General features: G+C 42.8%; 1 protein-coding gene across 1 annotated transcript in view; it reads right to left on the minus strand.

Moving 5' to 3' along the window:
* Window positions 1-1,365: 1,365 nt before the first annotated feature.
* The window catches only part of pdcd6 (programmed cell death 6), a 30,895-nt gene continuing 12,180 nt past the window's right edge, over window positions 1,366-20,080 (minus strand). The window contains exons 3-6 of the mRNA XM_079805749.1: window positions 14,699-14,743; window positions 12,438-12,596; window positions 12,094-12,203; window positions 1,366-2,160 (exon numbers count right to left, since the gene is read on the minus strand). Of these exons, the coding sequence (XP_079661875.1) occupies window positions 2,062-2,160; window positions 12,094-12,203; window positions 12,438-12,596; window positions 14,699-14,743 (413 nt within the window). The 3' untranslated portion in view covers window positions 1,366-2,061. The remainder of the gene's footprint in view (window positions 2,161-12,093; window positions 12,204-12,437; window positions 12,597-14,698; window positions 14,744-20,080) is intronic.

Consider the following 20,080-nt stretch of genomic DNA (forward strand, 5'->3'; position numbering starts at 1 on the left):
GGCTATCTAGGCTTTACTGGAACTTCCACACAACGGCTCCTGAATTCTCTCAGTGTCAGAGGCGCCAGTTTGTCAAAGGCACTAAAAGATCTGGCAGAGGAGGCAGAGCAAGGGAGCTTCTGGCTCCGGAGAAAGGACAAGGTGTGGGGGAGAGAAGGATCCTACGGCTGGCTGAAGGGGGCGGTATGAAGATGTCCCTGCCGCTGTTTCACCACCCAGAGATGTTCCAGGATTAAAGGAGCGAAACATCAACAATGGGTGGTGCATCAGGCAGAAATGCCTTGCAGTTATTTCTGCTCACAACTAACTAAAGGTTTTTATTTTTTACAGTTGTAATTTACAACTATTTATATATTATAAACAATTAAACAATAAAACATTTACTGGCCCAATTATATACACTTGTAAATCATTTACGTGTAAGGGGTTCGGCTGACAAAAAAAAAACATTTATTGCCATAATGTTGATTACCTAAAAAAAAAAGAAAGAAAATGGAAAAGGTCAAGTTTACGGTGAAGCACTTTGACTGGAAGTAAATATGAATGATTTTTGTTGTTTTTGAGGCTTTAACAGCAGAATTGTGAAGCGTATCATATGTATAAAAATACTAATGTTCGTTCTTGTTAACTTTTCTCATTTTATTTATGCTGAGGAAGCTGAAGAGTCGCTCATCCTTTTTGCGGCTGTTTTAGGGTTTTTTCAACAAAGTTGTAAAACTGGATATAACTTTACACAGAAAAGCTTAGCGAATAGCAAGACATTTCCCCCACTAAAATGTTAACAAGCTTTTAGAACTTTAAATTTAGCACAAGAACAATTGCTGTGCATATTTGTGTACAGTATTCCTGTGATAAGGGCTCATTCACTGTCAAAGTTGTCGCAAATGTGGATGGCTGCCCCTGGGGTGCAGCTATAGGCTTCATGGGCCCAGAACTGACAACATGCACACCTGACCCACACTTATTCCGACCATGAGTTTCCAAAGTGTTCTATGCACACAATGCAGAAACATTTTAATGAACTGTTATAACTATTCCCACGCCAAAGCAGCCATAACACAACTAACTGTTTTAGCGTGTGGGTTTGAAGTTATCATGACAAAAACTAGCCGTGTTACACTCCCCGGTCTCCCCTACGATTAAGGTGGAGCGCTAAAGCGTGCATACATAAGTAAAGTGGAGGCGGAGAAGCAAATGTTTGCTGCTATCTAGGGATAGGCCATTATTTTAACGTTTTAATGGATTGCTAATGTAGAAGTATATTTAGCATGCCCATGCATGTATTACACAAAACTATACACTAGGGGGTAGAATTGTGCTATATATAAAGAGAACCCCTAAAAAAATATATTCCTTGATCACATTTGACAATAATGACACTCATTTATCTTTTGTCAAATATCTCATGAATAGCATTCATGAAAAGATGCACATACAAACAAAAGACTAATTTTCAAACATGTTCCAGTTTTTAATAAAACAGTTTTTTTTTGTTTTGTTATTTTAACAGTTGTAAGGCATCATGCATGAAAAAGGCATACAAAAGCATATGTACCTCCTTCCTAAAATAAAAGGTTGAATTACATTATTGTGCAGATTAAAAATATAATTCTTTACAAATATATGGAAGAGCTGACAGTCAATCCAAATAAAAGGATTTTATCATGGCGAACACAACCTGCACTCACAGTATTTCATTGTAAACATAAATTCAGCCAAAGAAAGAAACATTAGTTCATGCTTTGACATTAAGAAGTTTTATCAGAAAGCATGCAACTGAGTCTTAATATGATTTTCACAATGGCGACATTCATTAAACACAGAGAGAGAGAAAGAGAGAGAGTGATATTCTATAATTCTTACAATAATAACGGTTAAGAAATATGATAATGTGGCTACTAACAGACGAACAAACAGACAGACAGACGTAATGAAGAGTCATAAAAATCCCGTCCCCGTGTTGTCCTGTAGAGGGTAGTAGTGACTAGTCTCTGTTGAAGACTGCATGGGGAGGGACGTTTGGCGTTTGGCACAGGAGAGTGCAGGCGTGCTTGTGTTGTGCTATACCACGTTGAAGACCATTGACAGATACTGCTCGTACGACACCTGGATCCAGCCGTCCTGGTCTGTGTCATATCGCCGGAACACGTCAGTTAACCTCTGTTTAAATATAAACATACCCAATCAGTTTTAGGTGTACAACACTGCATTATGAACTGTTCCAAACCCTTTTGACTTCCGTTCTTCTGCTGAACACATAAACAAGACTGTGATTTTCTAATTACAATGAATTGGGACTCAAGTGTTCAAGCTTAAAAAAGGACACAAAAGCACCATTAACGTATTATAAACGTGGTCTATGTAAGTCAAGAGCAATGTATTCCAAGTCTTCGAAAGTTAAACGATAGCTTTATGTTAGGAACAGACTAAAATGTAAGTTTATCGTTCATAATCTTCCCCTCCTGTAAACTGAACCACTGTAACAGGAACACTGAATCAGAGCATTGAACTCAAGAACCAGATCAGACCAATTCATTAACAAATGTGACCAAATGTCTGAATTAGTTTAAGCCACCATAGTATAAAACTTATGTATGTCACCATTTTTGAGATTCATATGCCAATTTTTTATATTATCACAACACTGTTTAATATCAAGATGTGCATTCACAGGGCTAATATTATCAATGAGGCGATATTCATAAGACATCACATATAAAATAAAATATTAGACTCTGAATGAGATCAGTGAATGACACCATTACATTACATCTTTATTTCAGAATTTCAGAAAGGAGGGGTTTAGAGAGACTGACTCTTCAAAAGAACCATTTTCAGAAATGAGGTTATATGCACATAATGAGAATATTAATGAGAAAAGTTTTTTTGACCTTGCAAGCATGTAAACCTATTGTAAGAGCCCTCCAAAACCAGGAACCTTTAAAGGGGTCATGAATTGAGAAATCAACTTTTCATTCAGCTTTTGATATATAAAAGTTCATCGTGATATAAGAATATCCTGTAAGTTTCGGAGCTGAAAACGTCCTTGTTAGTCAAAGAAAAGGTTCCCTTTCAGTCGGTCACGTTCGACGTACGTCGGAACTGACCGACGAATTGGGATCTGTTTCAGAGACCAATCTACTTCGAGTGTATTAAAAACGAGCCAATGGACATTGGCATGCGGTGCACGCATTCCACGCGCCGCCCCGCATTGCGGGTATAAATACGGAAGTGGAAGTACCGCATATTGCTTTCAACTTCGGAGCCGAGCTTTCATGCTTCCTGCGAAGAGTGTGTTCTACGAACGAGTTTCAAGACATTACGAGAGAAGATCAGCTTACCTGTTCCTGTGTCGGTGTGACGGTGCTGTACAGCGGTGGTCGCGACCAGAAGTGAAACTGTTGGTTCGCTGGGCGTTTCCCTCTGAGTGCTTACAGCGGGCTTGCACCTTTAAACCGCTGTAAGCCGCGGCTATTCCCCTGTGTGCCTCGGCACGTTCGGAGCGGTTTTCTCTTCTCTCTGTCACTAAAAGAGCAACACGGTTTGACCCTGCGTCTTTTTCAAGATGTCATTCAAACCGTGTGTTTCTGGATGCGGTTGTTTCCTGTCCTCATTTGACGGCCACGATCTCTCTCACATATAAACATGTGTGATTGCGTTCGTGGGTGATCCATGCTCTCTCAGGAGAGCATGGTCACGTCGGCGCGTTGTTCGTCTCACCTTTCTCGTAAGGGTTGAGCGTTCAGCGCGCCGTGTGCCGTCTCGCGCCGGCTGATAGCGGGGGTTGTCACGGCAACCCAGCGCGTCACTCGGCGCTCTGATGCGCGGTCGAGACTATGAAACCTCAAACGGGGTTGAGTCCCTTCACTTATTCCCCGATCTAGTTTCTTTTCTGGGGCTCCAGAAAAGGATTACTTTGGCTAATAAGCGCTGGTGACCTGAGGATTACAGTGGGGCTTCCCCGCCGAGTACATCTCTTCGGGCCCCCACTCCTCTATCGCATCACGAGCGTGCTGAGACTTTGTTTGTGGGTGGTTCATGTTCTCTCACGAGAACATGACCACGTCGGCGCGTTGTTCACCTTGCTCTTTCATATGGGCTGGATTGTTCAGCGCGCCGTGTGCCGTCAAGTCTGACGGCCACGCTCATTGTCTCACATGCCTGCTGGTAGCTTACAGATGGGATTGCTGGTCCTTTAAAAAAAAAAAAAAAAAGGGGATCTAGCGTTTCATTTGGCGCTCTGGCGGAGGACAGATGTCAATTGCTGCATCGGAGAGAGGGCTGTTATGCGCTGGAAATGATAATGCTGAGTTTCCCACTATAATGGTGTGTGCTCATGCTGAATCAGATTCAGAGTTGACAGCAATGCTTTCCGGGGTGGCTGCCCGGATGTGCATTGGAAAAATTTAACAGCATGGAACTATTTGGTGTCAAAATATGGAACACCAAAAGGGCCATAACCTGTATAAGTTTTTCCCTCTCTCACTGCCCTCTGTCCTGCATGCATGAGGGTAGTCCCGACCCAGGGGTTATGCAGGAACTGCGTGCGGTGATGGACCTCGCTCTCCGGAGTGACGAAAGTCACTGCACGCTCCCTGGGTCAGGCGATGTCCACACCAGTGGTCCAGGAAGCTGGGGCTAAACCTGGCAGATATGCGTGAGCCCGACGAAGTTCGGTTCCTCATTGCCCCTGTCTGTCAGGCTGGCCTCTTCGGCGACGCCAACGAGAACTTCGCCCAGCAGTTCTTGGTGGCCCAGAAGCAGACAGAGGTGGCTAAAAAAAAAAAAATAATAATAATAATAATAATAATAAAAAATAAAAAAAAAATCTGCCCCGACGACCAGCTGCTGCCTACACCCAGTCGTCGGCCGCAGCACCTCCATCTGCTTGTCGTCGAGGGCGCCACCCTGCGTCCGCCTCCACCCAGGCAGCAGGTGGCCGGGCGCAAGGGAGGTGCCCAACCCGTCCAGGGTCCCGCGAGCCTGCTAGCAAGCACAAGGGCAAGCGACCCTGAAACGGGCAGCCCAGCGAGAGAGGAATTGCTCGGGGAGACGGTGTCCGCACCCCGGAGGAGGACCGGGGGGGAGAATATTTTTTTTGGTTTCGGTCCTACCGCTGGCTCCCCGGAGTCCAGCGGTACCCACATTCTCAGAGCAGTTCTTCCCTCCCTGAGCCCAGAGAGGGACAGGTTGGCAGTGTGCGACGCCCCCGGGCCTTGCCACTCCTTTCCTCCCCTCTCACCCCTCGCCAGGGGGCAGCAGATTGGGCACCGAGGACGCCCCCGGGCCTTCTCACCCACTCTCTGCCCCACCTGGAGTATTCAGGCAACACTCCGGGCCGCCTCCGGGCCTCCCGAGTCGGGTCTGAATACTCCACCTCGCTGCCTCACCCCGGGTACGTCTGTGGTGCCGTTGATCCCGCTAGTTCGGTCTCTGGGGGCCTGGCTAGGTCTCCCCAGGCCGTCTCGCTGGCTCATCCGTACCATCAGACTCGGCTATGCGATTCAATTCGCACGCCGGCCTCCCAAGTACAGGGGCATCCTCTTCACCTCCGTGCGGAGCAGCGATGCCCATGTCTTGCGGTCCGAGATCGATGTCCTGCTGGCGAAGGGCGCGGTCGAGCCGGTTCCTCCTGCCGATATGAGGTCGGGGTTCTACAGCCCCTACTTCATTGTACCCAAGAAAGGGGGTGGGTTAAGGCCAATCTTGGACCTGCGCATTTTGAATCGGGCCCTGCACAAGCTCCCGTTCAAGATGTTAATGCAGAAACGCAATTTTCAGTGCATCCGTCCCCAAGATTGGTTCGCAGCGATCGACCTGAAGCCCTTCGGGCTGTCCCTGTCGCCTCGCGTCTCCACGAAAGGCGTAGAGGCAGCCATTGTTCCGCTCAGAGAACGCGGCGTTCGCTTACTCAACTATCTTGACGACTGGCTTATTCTCGACCCAGTCTCGGGAGCAGTTGTGCGAACACAGGGACATGGTGCTCAGTCACCTCAGCCTGTTGGGACTTCGGGTCAACCGAGAGAAGAGCAAACTCTGTCCCACGCAGAGGATCTCTTGTCTCGGTATGGAGCTGGATTCGGTCAGCCGGACGGCGCGCCTCACTCCGGAGCGCGTCCGGTCAGTGTTGAACTGCTTGAATACGTTCAAAGGCAGGACAGCGGTCCCACTGAAATTATTTCAGAGGCTCCTGGGGCATATGGCATCTGCAGCCGCGGTAACGCCGCTCGGATTGCTTCATATGAGACCGCTTCAACGCTGGTTGCACGACCGAGTCCCGAGATGGGCGTGGCAGAGCGGTCAGTACCGGGTCCTAGTTACTCCTTACTGTCGCCAAACCTTCAGTCCGTGGTCAGACCCCTCGTTTCTCCGGGCCGGAGTGTCCCTAGAACAGGTGTCGAGGCATGCTGTGGCCTTCACGGATGCCTCATCCACGGGCTGGGGGGCCACGTACAACGGGCACGCAGTTTCGGGTCTGTGGACGGGGCCCCAACTGCGTTGGCATATCAATTGCCTAGAGTTACTGGCGGTACGTCTTGCCCTGGCCCGGTTCAAGAAACCGCTTCGGGGCAAGCACGTACTGGTCCGTTCGGACAGCACTGCGGCCGTTGCGTACATCAACCGTCAGGGTGGTCTACGCTCCCGTTGCATGCTCCGGCTCGCCCGCCATCTCCTCCTGTGGAGTCAGAAGTTTGTGAGGTCACTTCGTGCCATTCACATCCCAGGTGCGCTGAACCAGACAGCCGACGAGCTCTCTCGCCAGTCGACACCTCCGGGCGAATGGCGACTCCACCCCCGGAGCGTCCAGCTGATATGGGACCACTTCGGAGTTGCACAGGTAGACCTGTTCGCTTCTCCGGACTCGACCCATTGCCAGTGGTACTACTCCCTGACCGGAGGTACCTTAGGCATAGATGCACTGGCGCACAGCTGGCCCCGGGACCTACGCAAGTATGCGTTCCCCCCAGTGAGCCTTCTCGCACAGACACTGTGCAAGGTCAGGGAGGACGAGGAGCAGGTCTTGTTAGTTGCGCCCTACTGGCCCAACCGGACCTGGTTCCCAGAACTCACACTCCTCGCGACAGCCCCTCCCTGGCCGATCCCCCTGAGGAAGGACCTGCTTTCTCAGGGGCGGGGCACTCTATGGCACCCGCGTCCAGACCTCTGGAATCTCCATGTCTGGTCCCTGGACGGGACGCGGAGGTTCTAGGTGGCCTACCACAAGCAGTGGTAGACACCATCGCTTCAGCTAGAGCCCCCTCTACGAGGCGCCTCTACTCTCTGAAGTGGAACCTGTTCGTCGAGTGGTGCTCTTCCCGCCGGGAAGACCCCCGAAAGTGTTCGATTAACGTTGTGCTTTCCTTCCTGCAGGATGGGTTGGATCGAAGGCTGTCTCCCTCCACCCTCAAAGTGTACGTCGCAGCAATAGCGGCGTATCATGATGCAGTAGACGGTAAATCCTTAGGTAAGCACGACTTAATCGTCAGGTTCCTCAGAGGTGCGAGGAGACTAAATCCTCCTCGTTCTACCTCGATACCCTCTTGGGACTTAGCCCTGGTGCTCAGAGCACTTCAGGGTCCCCCATTTGAGCCTTTGCAGTCTGTTGAGATAAAAATCCTGTCCATGAAGACAGTTCTCCTGATTGCATTGGCTTCAAGAGGGTAGGGGACCTGCATGCACTCTCGGTCGACGAATCGTGCCTAGAATTCGGGCCGGCCAACTCTCACGTTGTCCTGAGACCCCGGCCTGGATATGTGCCCAAGGTTCCTACCACTCCCTTCCGGGACCAGGTAGTGAACCTGCAAGCGCTGCCTTCGGAGGAGGCAGACCCAGCCCTAGCTTTATGTCCCGTCCGCGCTCTTCGCGCTTACGTTGACCGGACTCAAAGCTTCAGATCCTCACAGCAGCTCTTCGTCTGTTACGGAGGTCAGCAGAAGGGAAAGGCTGTCTCCAAGCAGAGGTTGGCCCACTGGATAGTGGATGCCATTGTCTTGGCTTACCAGTCCCAAGACGTACCTTGCCCGTTCGGGGTGCGAGCACACTCAACAAGGAGTGTTGCTTCATCCTGGCCGCTGGCTCAAGGTGCCTCGCTGACAGACATTTGTAGAGCTGCGGGCTGGGCGACACCTAACACGTTCGCTAGATTCTATAGCCTCCGTGTAGAGCCGGTATCTTCCCGCATCCTCGCCCCCAGTGGCCAGTAGCGCTAAGTGCCCGTTCTAAGTGTCGGCTTGCAACGCCACTCCCGCCCTCTGGGCCGGATACGTGCGTCTATCTTCTCCAGTTGTGTTCCCCGGAAACGGCTAACCCTGTCGAGCTCCTCCGTCACCCCTGCAGTGCCAGACGTCGCGGCCGTCTGGCGCCAGGCCTGCACCCGTATGCTTGTGGAACGTGTGTGTAGGCTGGGTTCCATATGTTGCGGTCCCCTCACGGCTACCCCATATGTGTATTCTCCACGGTATCTGCTACCCTGCTCGGTTAGCCCCGTGTCTTCCCTCGACAGAGCCCGCTCTGTCATCTCTGGGATGTGTTCTTCCCCCCCTGGGATCAGGTTGGGTCCACCCCAGAGATTTTCCATAGTTGCACTACCCTAGGTTAGGTTAGTCCTGATGCGTATTTCCACCTCTCCTTCCATTGAAGGATGTGGCTCCGCAGCGTGCCATCTCCCGAGACGGGCACGCTTTCCCAGCGTTATCCTATAGTCACGCTGAGTGGGTCTTGCAGGAACAGCAGTGACTGTCCTTCCCTGCCGGGAGCCCTGACTCCCACTCCAACTTAGGAGTGGTCCAGCGAGCTCAGGCAGGGCGCTGGAAGGGCCAGCATCCCTGGCGTTTTGGTAGGGATCCCAATTCGTCGGTCAGTTCCGACGTACGTCGAACGTGACCGACTGAAAGGGAACGTCTCGGTTACGTATGTAACCCTCGTTCCCTGAAGGAGGGAACGGAGACGTACGTCCCGTCGCCAGGTGCTGTGCTTCAGCTGAAGGCCCGAGCCACTCTTCTCGGCTCCTCAGTTGAAAACAATATGCGGTACTTCCACTTCCGTATTTATACCCGCAATGCGGGGCGGCGCGTGGAATGCGTGCACCGCATGCCAATGTCCATTGGCTCGTTTTTAATACACTCGAAGTAGATTGGTCTCTGAAACAGATCCCAATTCGTCGGTCAGTTCCGACGTACGTCTCCGTTCCCTCCTTCAGGGAACGAGGGTTACATACGTAACCGAGACGTTTTATTGACACCATGCCCAGAAAAAGCTTGATCTCAGAATGTGCCAAGCTGTGACGTCAGAGTGTGGTGAAACGCCGCCTCAACAGAAGAAGATGTACGCCTGATTCTGTAGCCCCATCTACGCCTACATGGAGCTAAACGGACATGCCAAAGACAGCAAGATATAGCGCTGTGCCTGGTTGTGGAAGAACATGGTCGCTGCATAAGCTTCCTTCGGATTCTAATATTAGGAATGTGTGGTTGAACTTTATTTTTAATGAATATCCAGCTCACGTGGGTAAGACATTGCATGTTTGTTCCTTCATTTCACCATGGATTCAATTGTAAACAAGAGACTGGATTTGCAGACAGGATGAGATTACATGAATGAATGAAACAACACATGAGAGTAAAAATTTTTTTTTATATGTGCTAGTATTGCATTGTTACAGATCGTTTGATATCTATTGATTATGTGTACATGTCTAACTGAACATAACTTAGCACGCTGTCACAGGCTGGAGAATCCTTTATTTGAGGTATTGTTGGTTCATTGTGCTGCGATTCGTGATCAGACTCTGGACATGTATGGGCCAGGGCTCGCAAAGCCCAACGTCCCGGGGCTATGTGTTTTCCAGACGGGCTACCAAAACGTAAGCACGTCGGCAGGCCGGTGATTCTTAGGGTGCTTTCACATCTCTAGTTCGATTAATTTGGTCTGAACCAAGGGCAAACAATTATACATTGTAGCATGTTTCAGCTTTTTTGGTTCCTTTTCACACCACACTGATTGCTTTGGTCCGAACCAGTTGAAACAAACCAAAATGCCAATTCATGATCTCTTTAAAATAGCATAATAGGGGCACTTTAATCCATTTTTAGGGCCAGATTTAAACAGGGCAAATTAGCTATTGTGCTTTTTTTGGGCGGTAAATAATGACGCAAAACATCACCTTGCGCGATTCATTTAAATACTCTCCTCTCATACATTTTGCACCTGAAAGGGAAACTCCTACAAATGCATATGCAATAAGGTCAGCCGCAAAAATAACTGTGTCCATGCCTTTTCAGTGCTAATTTATCACTGCGTGTCTCTATCGTAAATCCTGACTAGGGCTGCACGATTTGGGGAAAATATCTAATTGCGATTATTCTGGTTAAAATTGCGATTTAGATTTAAAATGCGATTATTATTATTTTTTTATTTTTACAAATGAAAAGTGTGTATATAACATTTTGTGTTTATATGTTAATATAGCTAATAATTATTATTACGATTATTATTATTGCTTAGTAAAAATAAGAAATATTACTATTACAATAACATTTTCATTATAAAAAATTTAAAATAGCATTTAAGAATAAATATAACGGTATAATAATTATTATTATTATTATTATAATTATATTTTACTAGAAAACCTATTTTACAAACAACATGGGGGTTACCTGTTAATATGCAGACAGCCTATGACTCAAAATCATTAGAAAGGTCTAAGGATTTATTGTAAAAAATATATATATTATAAAAATCTGTGCTTTTTATCTGTGATATCAATTTCTTAAAGTCTATGTCTTTAATATGAAATATGAGCCTATTATGCATCCACTGTGGGGATTAAAACTCCTGTACATTGAAGAAAAACGTATGGATTGTTAAACTTTTGGGTAGAAAATAATAAGAAGAAATACTTCTAAATAAATCTATAATTCATACTGGAAGCCAGAGAGCGCCCTTGAGCAGAAACTCCACATTTGCCTCAGAAGAAGTAATCATTGTTTTCAGGAAATCCCTAATGTGAAGCGCTGTAGGCTGAAAAAAATTAAGATAGAAACGCTTTGACTGATTAATAATAAACATGAAGATAATACTTCTGCGACAAGATATGGTGTATTTGAGTTCTTCAAGCCTTCTCTGGTATTTTCATAATAATAAAGTATGCAGTGCTGATTGACATTCTGTGATAAGCCACATCAGCTCGACTGACTATATGAAGTGAGTTAAAACGTGTTATTAAACGTATTTTGTAGGACAACAGGTTTATGAACACTTCACACTGCTAGTTTGTGAAGATGTTTGACACGTTGCTTTTTTAAAAGCACGTTATAAGCGACTCAAACTCGCAGTGCTTTCAGACGGAGCAGCGTTTACTACTGATCACAGAGCCGCTCTTCACTGACACGCTGGGTATTTATTTATTTCATTAAAACCGCAGCCTTTGCGCTTTCATAATCGCACATAACCCAAATCGTGATTGCGGTTCGATTTCGATTAATCGTGCAGCCATAATCCTGACAGTAGTTTTTTAACGCAATAAGAGGGTTTGCGCTGGCGCAAGCTGTTAGTAAATCTGGCCCTTAGAGTATAAAACTCAAAATGTGTTTCTGGGTAAAAATGGCTAAAAATAAAGAAGCAGCTTACAAATCATGCAGACTGGTCAGTCGTTTCATTGATCTGATTCTTAAGAAATATTAATTCACGAAACATACATTCATCTATCATGAACTCTTCATTGATAGATGATTCAATGGCAAATGTCAAGAGTGTCTGCAAATAAGAACAAACATTTTCTTTGTTGCTCCCACAAAGCTATCAAACAATATCTAAAAATTATGAATATAACGCACAACTTGCATGGACCACTTTTATGGTATGTTTAAGGTTCTTTTTGTCATTGCGGAGTTTGACAGTCCAAGTACCCGTTTACTTTTATTATTTTAAAAAGCATGGGCAGGATATTCTTCAAAAATTCTCCTTTTGTGTTTCACAGAAGAAAGGTTTTGAAACAACATGAGGGTGTTAATATACAGACAGCATTTTCGTTTCTGGATGAATTGTCCTCATAAACAAACGGCAAATGTTGCATATAACACAGACCATTACCTGTAGTACAATACAGCACTGAATGAAGTCATCAAAAGCCACTTGGCCTCTCTTCTGACGGTCAAATTTCTCTATCAGTGTGTTGTAGAACTGATCTGAAAGACGATAACCTGTGCAAAGAGAGAAGTGTTCAAAGTTATCTCAGAATTTTCCTCAAGGGTGACATTAATAATTTTCCATCAGTGGTTCCATCAGTTTATTTGTCCTTCCTCTTTATTGGTTTTGTGCATCAATGCCCCTGCCTCTCATTCCTACAGGATTTTCTCTTAAACACCTCACTGAATGCATCTATCACCTCCGGCTTTCCATTAATAGCAGTCAATAAGTAAGCATTACGAACTCACCAAAGCCGGTGAGAGCCTGTTTGAGCTCGGTCTTGTCAATAAACCCTGAGTTGTCCCTGTCGTAGGTGCGGAAGATGTTCTGCCAGTCTGTGATGTACTTCCAAACACCGGCAAACTCGTTGAAGTTGACCCCGCCTTTGTTCTCCCGATCAAACATAGCTGAAAAGAAAAGAAAGCATTTAGGGAATGTTTGGTCACATTTAATCCTTAAATTTCATGATTTATTGTATTACTTTGCTTTTGAGGTAATGCGACTGGTGACCTGCCCTGGATTTGAAAAGATTGAGTACTAGACAGAATCTTTAAAACCATCTGAGATGGAAAAAACAGGAAGAGATGTATCCCTGAATGATCATAATTGAGCTGTTACGATGCCCATGTGTGTTAACTTTAAATGAGCTGAAAGTGATCGACTTATTCTGGTGAAGAATCATTAAACACAGTCAATTATAATCGACTAACTTTCTCAAGAGAAGCTCTGCTGATTTCTGTTGCTTATGACAAAAACCTTCCATTTTCTGAGCTACTTTCAAGGCAAAGGACAGCTACACGCTTCCAGTTTGAGCTGAAACAACTAAACCTTTATAAGCTAAATGTGCTAATAGGAAACGATCTAGGTTGTCATGGAGCTCACAAACAAACAGAGGATTAAGGGACAAAGGAGAAAAGGACAGAGAATGGCTGTTTCTCAATTCTAAGAACGCAAAGAATGGACTTGGTCTTGCCAGGCTACCTTGAAACAACAAACTCGGAAGGACACAAGGACACAAAACGCATCTTTGTGAGAATTGAGAAGTGCTGTGATTTTATGAACATCACAGTTTTCATAACCTATTCAAATATTTACTTATATTATTGTTATCATTTATTACTTGAGCATGAATATTTAATGTTCGCTCCATCAATGACTACATTTACATGTGCCCCAATAATGCAATTATTTCTAATAATCAGAATAAGGTCTTAATGGCAGGAAGATGTTTATAAGACCCGAGCAGAACTCTTCACTCCAGTTTACATGCAACTTTCATTATTCGGATTATTTGCTAATAAGTATGGTTATAGTACACTCAGATAGGTATACAGTATGCATGTTACCGGCCAATCTACTTAAATCAAATTCAAAATACATTTTATGGACGTACTGGATATTATTCGGTGCCGTGATGAACATCGCAATGAATTTCGACCCTCTTGCCAAATTATTACCCCCCTCATTGAAGTCGCTACCTGATTGCCTAATCTAACCCCACCCCTAATCCCAACCCCTCCCCTACTCCTACTCCTACTCCTAAACCTACCATTACTAGGGGGGTAATAATCTGGTAGGGGGGTCAGAATTCGGTACAACACCTGGTTAGCCCACGCTGCCATCGCGTTCTTCGTGCCGTCTGGATGAAGATACAGAGCAGAGATTGCGCAGCGAGTTGTGTTGACAGAGTTTAGCGATTTGGAGAAGAGAAAACTACACACAGCATCCGTGTAGAACCGAGCACTTGCGCACATTGGTTAGAGCAGTAATAATGCAATTAAGGTGTTTACATGCCTGTTTATTGCGATTAAAATTGGCGTACGCCACATACAGTACGTTTACATGGACAACAATATTCCGATATTAACCCGAAGAAACTATCATGTAAACAGTAATTGCTGATTATCTTAATTCGGCTAAAGTCTTACTCAAAGTAAACACAAACCCAATGAAGACATGTGGAGTATTCCTATTTTAGTCAAGTTGTTTAATGCGAATATGGTTATCACGATTGAGCTTAATCATAGAAGTTAGATCGAAGTACTGCGTTTACCTGAGGTAAAGTTGAATCGTAATATTGCCAAAATCCCATTATAATCTCATTATTAGGGTGCATGTAAACACACTGAATGTAAAGATTCTTTGAGTTAAAAAGTACCGCAGGCATTCTCCAGGTATTAGAATTATGCCAAACAAAATGTTTATTTTCATGAGCCGTCGCAAATTTGCGAGCTTTCAGCAGGAATCTCGCTTTAAGGCTTCCGTACATCGTCTGCCACTGATGACTTCTGGGATTTTTAATGTTTTTATTCCCTGAAGTCTGCACTCAATGCATCCTCGATATCAAGAACACATCCGGGTACTTTCATGCATTTTCTGTACTTGCGTTCTTTAGTATTAGAACTGATCTTTGACGGTTGATGATGGCGAACACAAAATCGCTATTAAGCGCATATCGAGAAACAGACAGTGTATGGTTTTGTGAATACAAGACAATAATAATACTCACATATAATTGATCTGACGGTCACTGGGTTGAAAGGTGTCCATGTACCTGGAGATAAAACAAAACAGATGACAATCAGTTTTCATTTAAAACTAAATTATTAAAACAACAAAAGGAAGCATGGATCAATATGCCAGTCATTCCTGTAAGCAAAATGTTGATAAATGCACTGTGACTAGTAGAATACTAGTAAACTAGTATTCTACTTAGAATCTACTATCTAAGTAGAATAGAAATAGAACATTCAGTTAAATATTTATTTTTCAAGTTTGTATCATTAAAAGTAAATCTTTTGCTTATTTCATTACATTGAGTAGATATTTCATCAGTGCCTGATTATTTTCTGTACTAAGGCTCTTAAACCTGTAAAACACTTTTTTTCCCTTGCTGTGTGCTGCTTTTCATGTCAACGGCCAATGGAAATTCAAATAGCATATTTTTATGCATTTCAAACTTTATTATTAGTTTATAATATATTCTATAACATAATTTATACAGGGCTGTTGAATACCTGATTCTGGCGAGCGCTCTGATATTAATAATGCAGTATTTTTATAACAATTCATCAATTATTCCTAACATTAGATAATATATTCCTGTATACTATATTAATGAATTAATGATAAAGTGCAATACAATAGAGGTTACATTAGCAGAAAAGAAAACTTTGGTCAGACTTTATTTGAATGTGTCCTTGTTGCAGTATGACTGCACAATTAAGTACTGAGGAATATTAAAGGGTTCGTTCACTAATTACTCGCCCTGAAAATCCAAGAGCTCTTTGACCCCTCCATATAGACAGCAATTTACTGTAATTACCACTTTCAATGCCCAGAAAGGTAGAAAAACATTGTTTAAATAGTCCATGTGACTGCAGTGGTTCAACCTTAATTTTATGAAGCGACGAAAATACTTTTTGTGCGCAAAAAACAAACAAAAATAACGACTTTATTCAACAATTTCTTCTCGTCTGTGTCAGTCTCCTACGCAGTTTAGGTTGGTCAGCTCCTGCGTCAGCATCACATGCATGCGTCGTGGTGCTCACGTGAACAGCATCGGCCAATGGTAAGCCGGATTTCTGGCATTACTCGGAGGCGTTAGACTGTATTTACTACGTCAGCAGCATAGGAGTCTGACACAGACAAGAAGAAATTGTTGAATAAAGTCGTTATTTTTGTTTGTTTTTTCCACGCAAAAAGTATTCTTGACGCTTCATAAAATGAAGGTTGAACCACTGTATTATCATCAACTATTTTAACGATGTCTTTCCTACCTTTCTGGGCCTTGAAAGTGGTAATTAAATTGCTGTAGGATGAACGAAGGTCTTACTGGTCTGGAACGACATAAGGGTGAGTAATTAATGACAGAATTTTAATTTTTGGGTGAACTAACCCTTTAATTAACAACATTAACTTTAATGTAAGTTTAGGATTTGGGTTTGGTGTTAGTTAGGCTACTTGTTATTATGTATCATTTACTTATTACTATAGTAAATACATGTACCAGAAGTGTAACAAACACATTCAAATAGTAGGTGTTACCAAACCTTTCTGCACCTTTTAAAAGGGAATGGCATTTTAATAAAATATTACGAAAACAAATAATTTTTCTACATTAGAATAACACACACTGGGTAATCATAGATAGTAAAATCAGGAACACTTTTACAATAGAGTAAGTGTAGATTTCATATAATTTTTAAGGCAGCCAGCGGTCAGAACACAGCTGTATAGTTTCTATTTTAATCATGTTCCCCCGTCTCCTTTGAGCTTAATTTGTAATGCCTAGTGAGATCACTAGGGAGTGTCATTATGTTCATAACATGAAGGTAGTGAGAAAGACATTCCACGGACGCTTTAGTAGGCACCTTTTAATGACCTTGAGGAACACACTATATAGTCTATATAGGCCAGTCTCTGATCCCAGCTCAATGCCTCCCTTTCTGCTTTGGCTAAAATAACAATATCATTTGTTTGAGCGTGCTTATCTTAGAACACCTGCAGCACACAGTGGGCGTGCTCGGCGTAACAACACCAGAAGACACAGGAATGAAACGTACAGCTGTAAAATAAAGCCATTCTTCTTCGCAATGCTGAGTCATGGCCTCACACACACTGACAAGAGGCGCTACAAGAGCGAGGAAGGACTTGCACTGGTGAACAATCAGGGAATAATCAGGATGCTCCTTTAGTTAGCGGGACGGGGATAGATGTGAATAGCCCCAGGAAGCAGGAAGAACAGAATGCGGAAAAAAATAACTTTTGTAATGAAAGGAAGTGTGTTCCTGCCAATATTATATATACTATACAGCTGTGATATATATATATATATATATATATATATATATATATATATATATATATATATATATATATATATATATATATATATATATATATATATATATATATATATATGCCACTAAGGTCACCCTGGCCATATTAGGTCGGTTACTAGAAATAGTGTGAAAATCGTGGTGCCATCTCAGAGGGAGAATGGCTGCTAGTGGTAAGGAGGAGGAGGTGGGTCTGAATTCAGGCACAAAGACGCCCCTATGTGCTGCACACTGGCTCCAGTCACAGCACTGCCCACTCCGGGAGAAATCATGGAAACACAGCAACATTCACATCACTCCACTAGACAAATACACAGCCGTCTGCCGCATACAACAACACTGCATATGTTAACACAAGGACTTCTTTTTAAACCATATTCAAGTGACAAATACAGCTGATAAAACAACATTTTATGTTAAGAGACTAGGCTTAGAAAAATATGCTATAATAGGATAAAGGGTAAAAAAATTTACGTTTTGCTCATTTTAAGTGAGGGAATTAAAGGGATAGTTCACCCAAAAATGGAAATTTTGTCATTACTCACGCTGTTGTCCCAAACCTGTATGAGTTTCTTTCTTCTGCTGAAAACAAAAGATAAAAAAAGAATGTTGGTAACCAGACAATTGACGGCACCCATAGACTTAGTATACTGGTATACTGTCTGGTTACCAACATTCTTTAAAATATCTTATTTTGTGTTCAACAGAAACTCATACAGGTTTGAAACAACATGAGAGTGAGTAAGAGATGACAACATTTTCATTTTTGGGTGAACTATCCCTTTAAGAAATGTACTGGAGTATATATTTCTTTTATATGACTTTTTTATTATTAAAAAAACGTACAAACAAAATATTTTTATCCTTATGAAAATTGAATTATGGCTGTTTTCCCTTGAGAATTTCTGAAAAAGCGCAGGGAGGCATACAAACCAGTATCCATTTTTTTGTGTGAAACTGAATAGTCAAGAAGAAACAAAACTTTTTTTTTTACAGAAAATAATAATTTTATTCAGCAACTACGTAATTAAATTGACCAAACGCGGCAGTAAAGACTTTACATGATTACAGACTTCTATTCCAAACTAATGTTGTTCTTTTGAAATTTATAGTCAAAAAAGAATCCTGAAAAAAATGTATCACGGTTTTCACCAAAATATTACGCAGCACAACTGTTTTCAACATGAATAATAAGAAATATTTATTGTGCACCAAATCATCATATTAGAATGATTTCTGAAGGATAATGTGACACTGAAGACTGGAGTAAAAATTTTGCTTTGCCATCACATTTTACAATATTAGTTTTAACTGTACATTAAAAAACAAATGTGAGAATTTTTCCTCATAAATGTTGCTGTGTCAATACATGCAGTTCTGGAGAAAAAAAAAGAACTTCAGATAAACTTCTAATGATAAACTGTCCTCAGGTCAAAGTTGTTTGTAACAGATACTTTTCTACATATCTGATTTGAATACTGTATCACTTTCATCAGGGAAGTTCAGACTATCGTTCTTAAAATCTGATTTAAACCATGTAATGTTGCAGTTGCTAGTACAAAAGTTCACATCAAAGTTTGTATGTGTAATCAATCAGCATTTTGACCTTACATTGTGTTAATTTAATTAGCACTGGTATAGATATGTAAATGCAATATCAAAAGTCTGATTATATATCTGAATCTGACCACACCACAAGCAACCTAAAAACGGCTTTCAGGCACCAAATCACATCTGGGAGAAATAAGTGAGCCTATAAAACAAAGTCAACTACGGCTAAACAGTCCTAACGGCAAGTTTAAATGTTTGTTTCATTTCCATTTATGCTTTTTGAGTAAAATGTATTATGCTCTGGTCAAAGGAGTGAAATTATAATGCAACACGGCTGGAGTCAGTGAACTGGACGGTTGAGACATAGTAAATCACAGCTGCCCACTGCCACTGCTTCACTTCCCTTACAGCAATGACTTCTGAAATAAATCTATGTGAACAGCAGCACACCAGCAAACGCCTAGAGCAGCACTGGAGAAAATCAAGAGTGTATAAATATGTTGAGCCAGCTAAACAACAGAGCTGAGAGGAGACCACTTTTAATGCAAAATAATCAAATAAAATAAGACACCCTGAAAAACAACAGTTAGCGACAAAAGAGGGGTAGGGAACAACAGGAAAAAGGTTTTGAATAACATGTTAGGCCAACATAATGATAATGTTTTTTTTTTAATAATCTATGGACAGGCTACCAATGGATAAAAAAAATTCTATATTTTAATGAATAATTATTTTGAGTTTTTGGTAAATATTGTGTAAAAATGTAAATGTAATTTGTCATTAATGAATTGGGGGAGGGGGGCTATTTCAGAGGAAATGTATTAATATCAAGATATAAAGCTGGAAAATATTGAGAGATGCACACACTCTTAAAGGGATAGTTCACCCAAAAATTATTGTTTGCTCACCCTCAAGTTGTTCCAAACCTGTATAAGCAGGGCCAAATGTGAGTAAAAGTCGGCATTGGCGAGTATACGAAATTTTATATGAATTCTAAAAAAAAATTAATTCTAACAATGCAATGTTGTGACAACATGAACGTGAACAAACGTGAATGAGGCTCTTTGCGGTTGACGGGTCAGTGCTCATTACGACAGTTTCAGCATTTCCAATGTAAATATTCAAGCGCTGGAACACGCGAAGGGGAAAAAATAGCTCTCTTTCAAAACTTCCTGTGCTGGAATGGACAAATTCACTCAAAAATAAAAATACCCATCTTGGCGAGTATCCTAGTAAACACAATCGGTCATCATGTCTTAAAGGGTTAGTTCACCCAAAAATGAAAATTCTGTCATTAATTACTCATGTCGTTCGACACCCGTAAGTCCGTAAGAATATGACGTAGCGCCGGGGTTCGGGAATCCATGAAATGCGCACTTTAACCCCATTTTGAGAACTACGCCGAGACCTAAAGCACGATCAATGTAGAATTCAACAGCTTAGATACGCGCGTCTTCCTCTGCTTGTAAACAAATCGCTTCTGGGTCATGTGTCCGAAC

This window comes from Gobio gobio, assembly GCF_949357685.1.
Source record: "Gobio gobio genome assembly, chromosome: 23".
NCBI lineage: Eukaryota > Metazoa > Chordata > Actinopteri > Cypriniformes > Gobionidae > Gobio > Gobio gobio.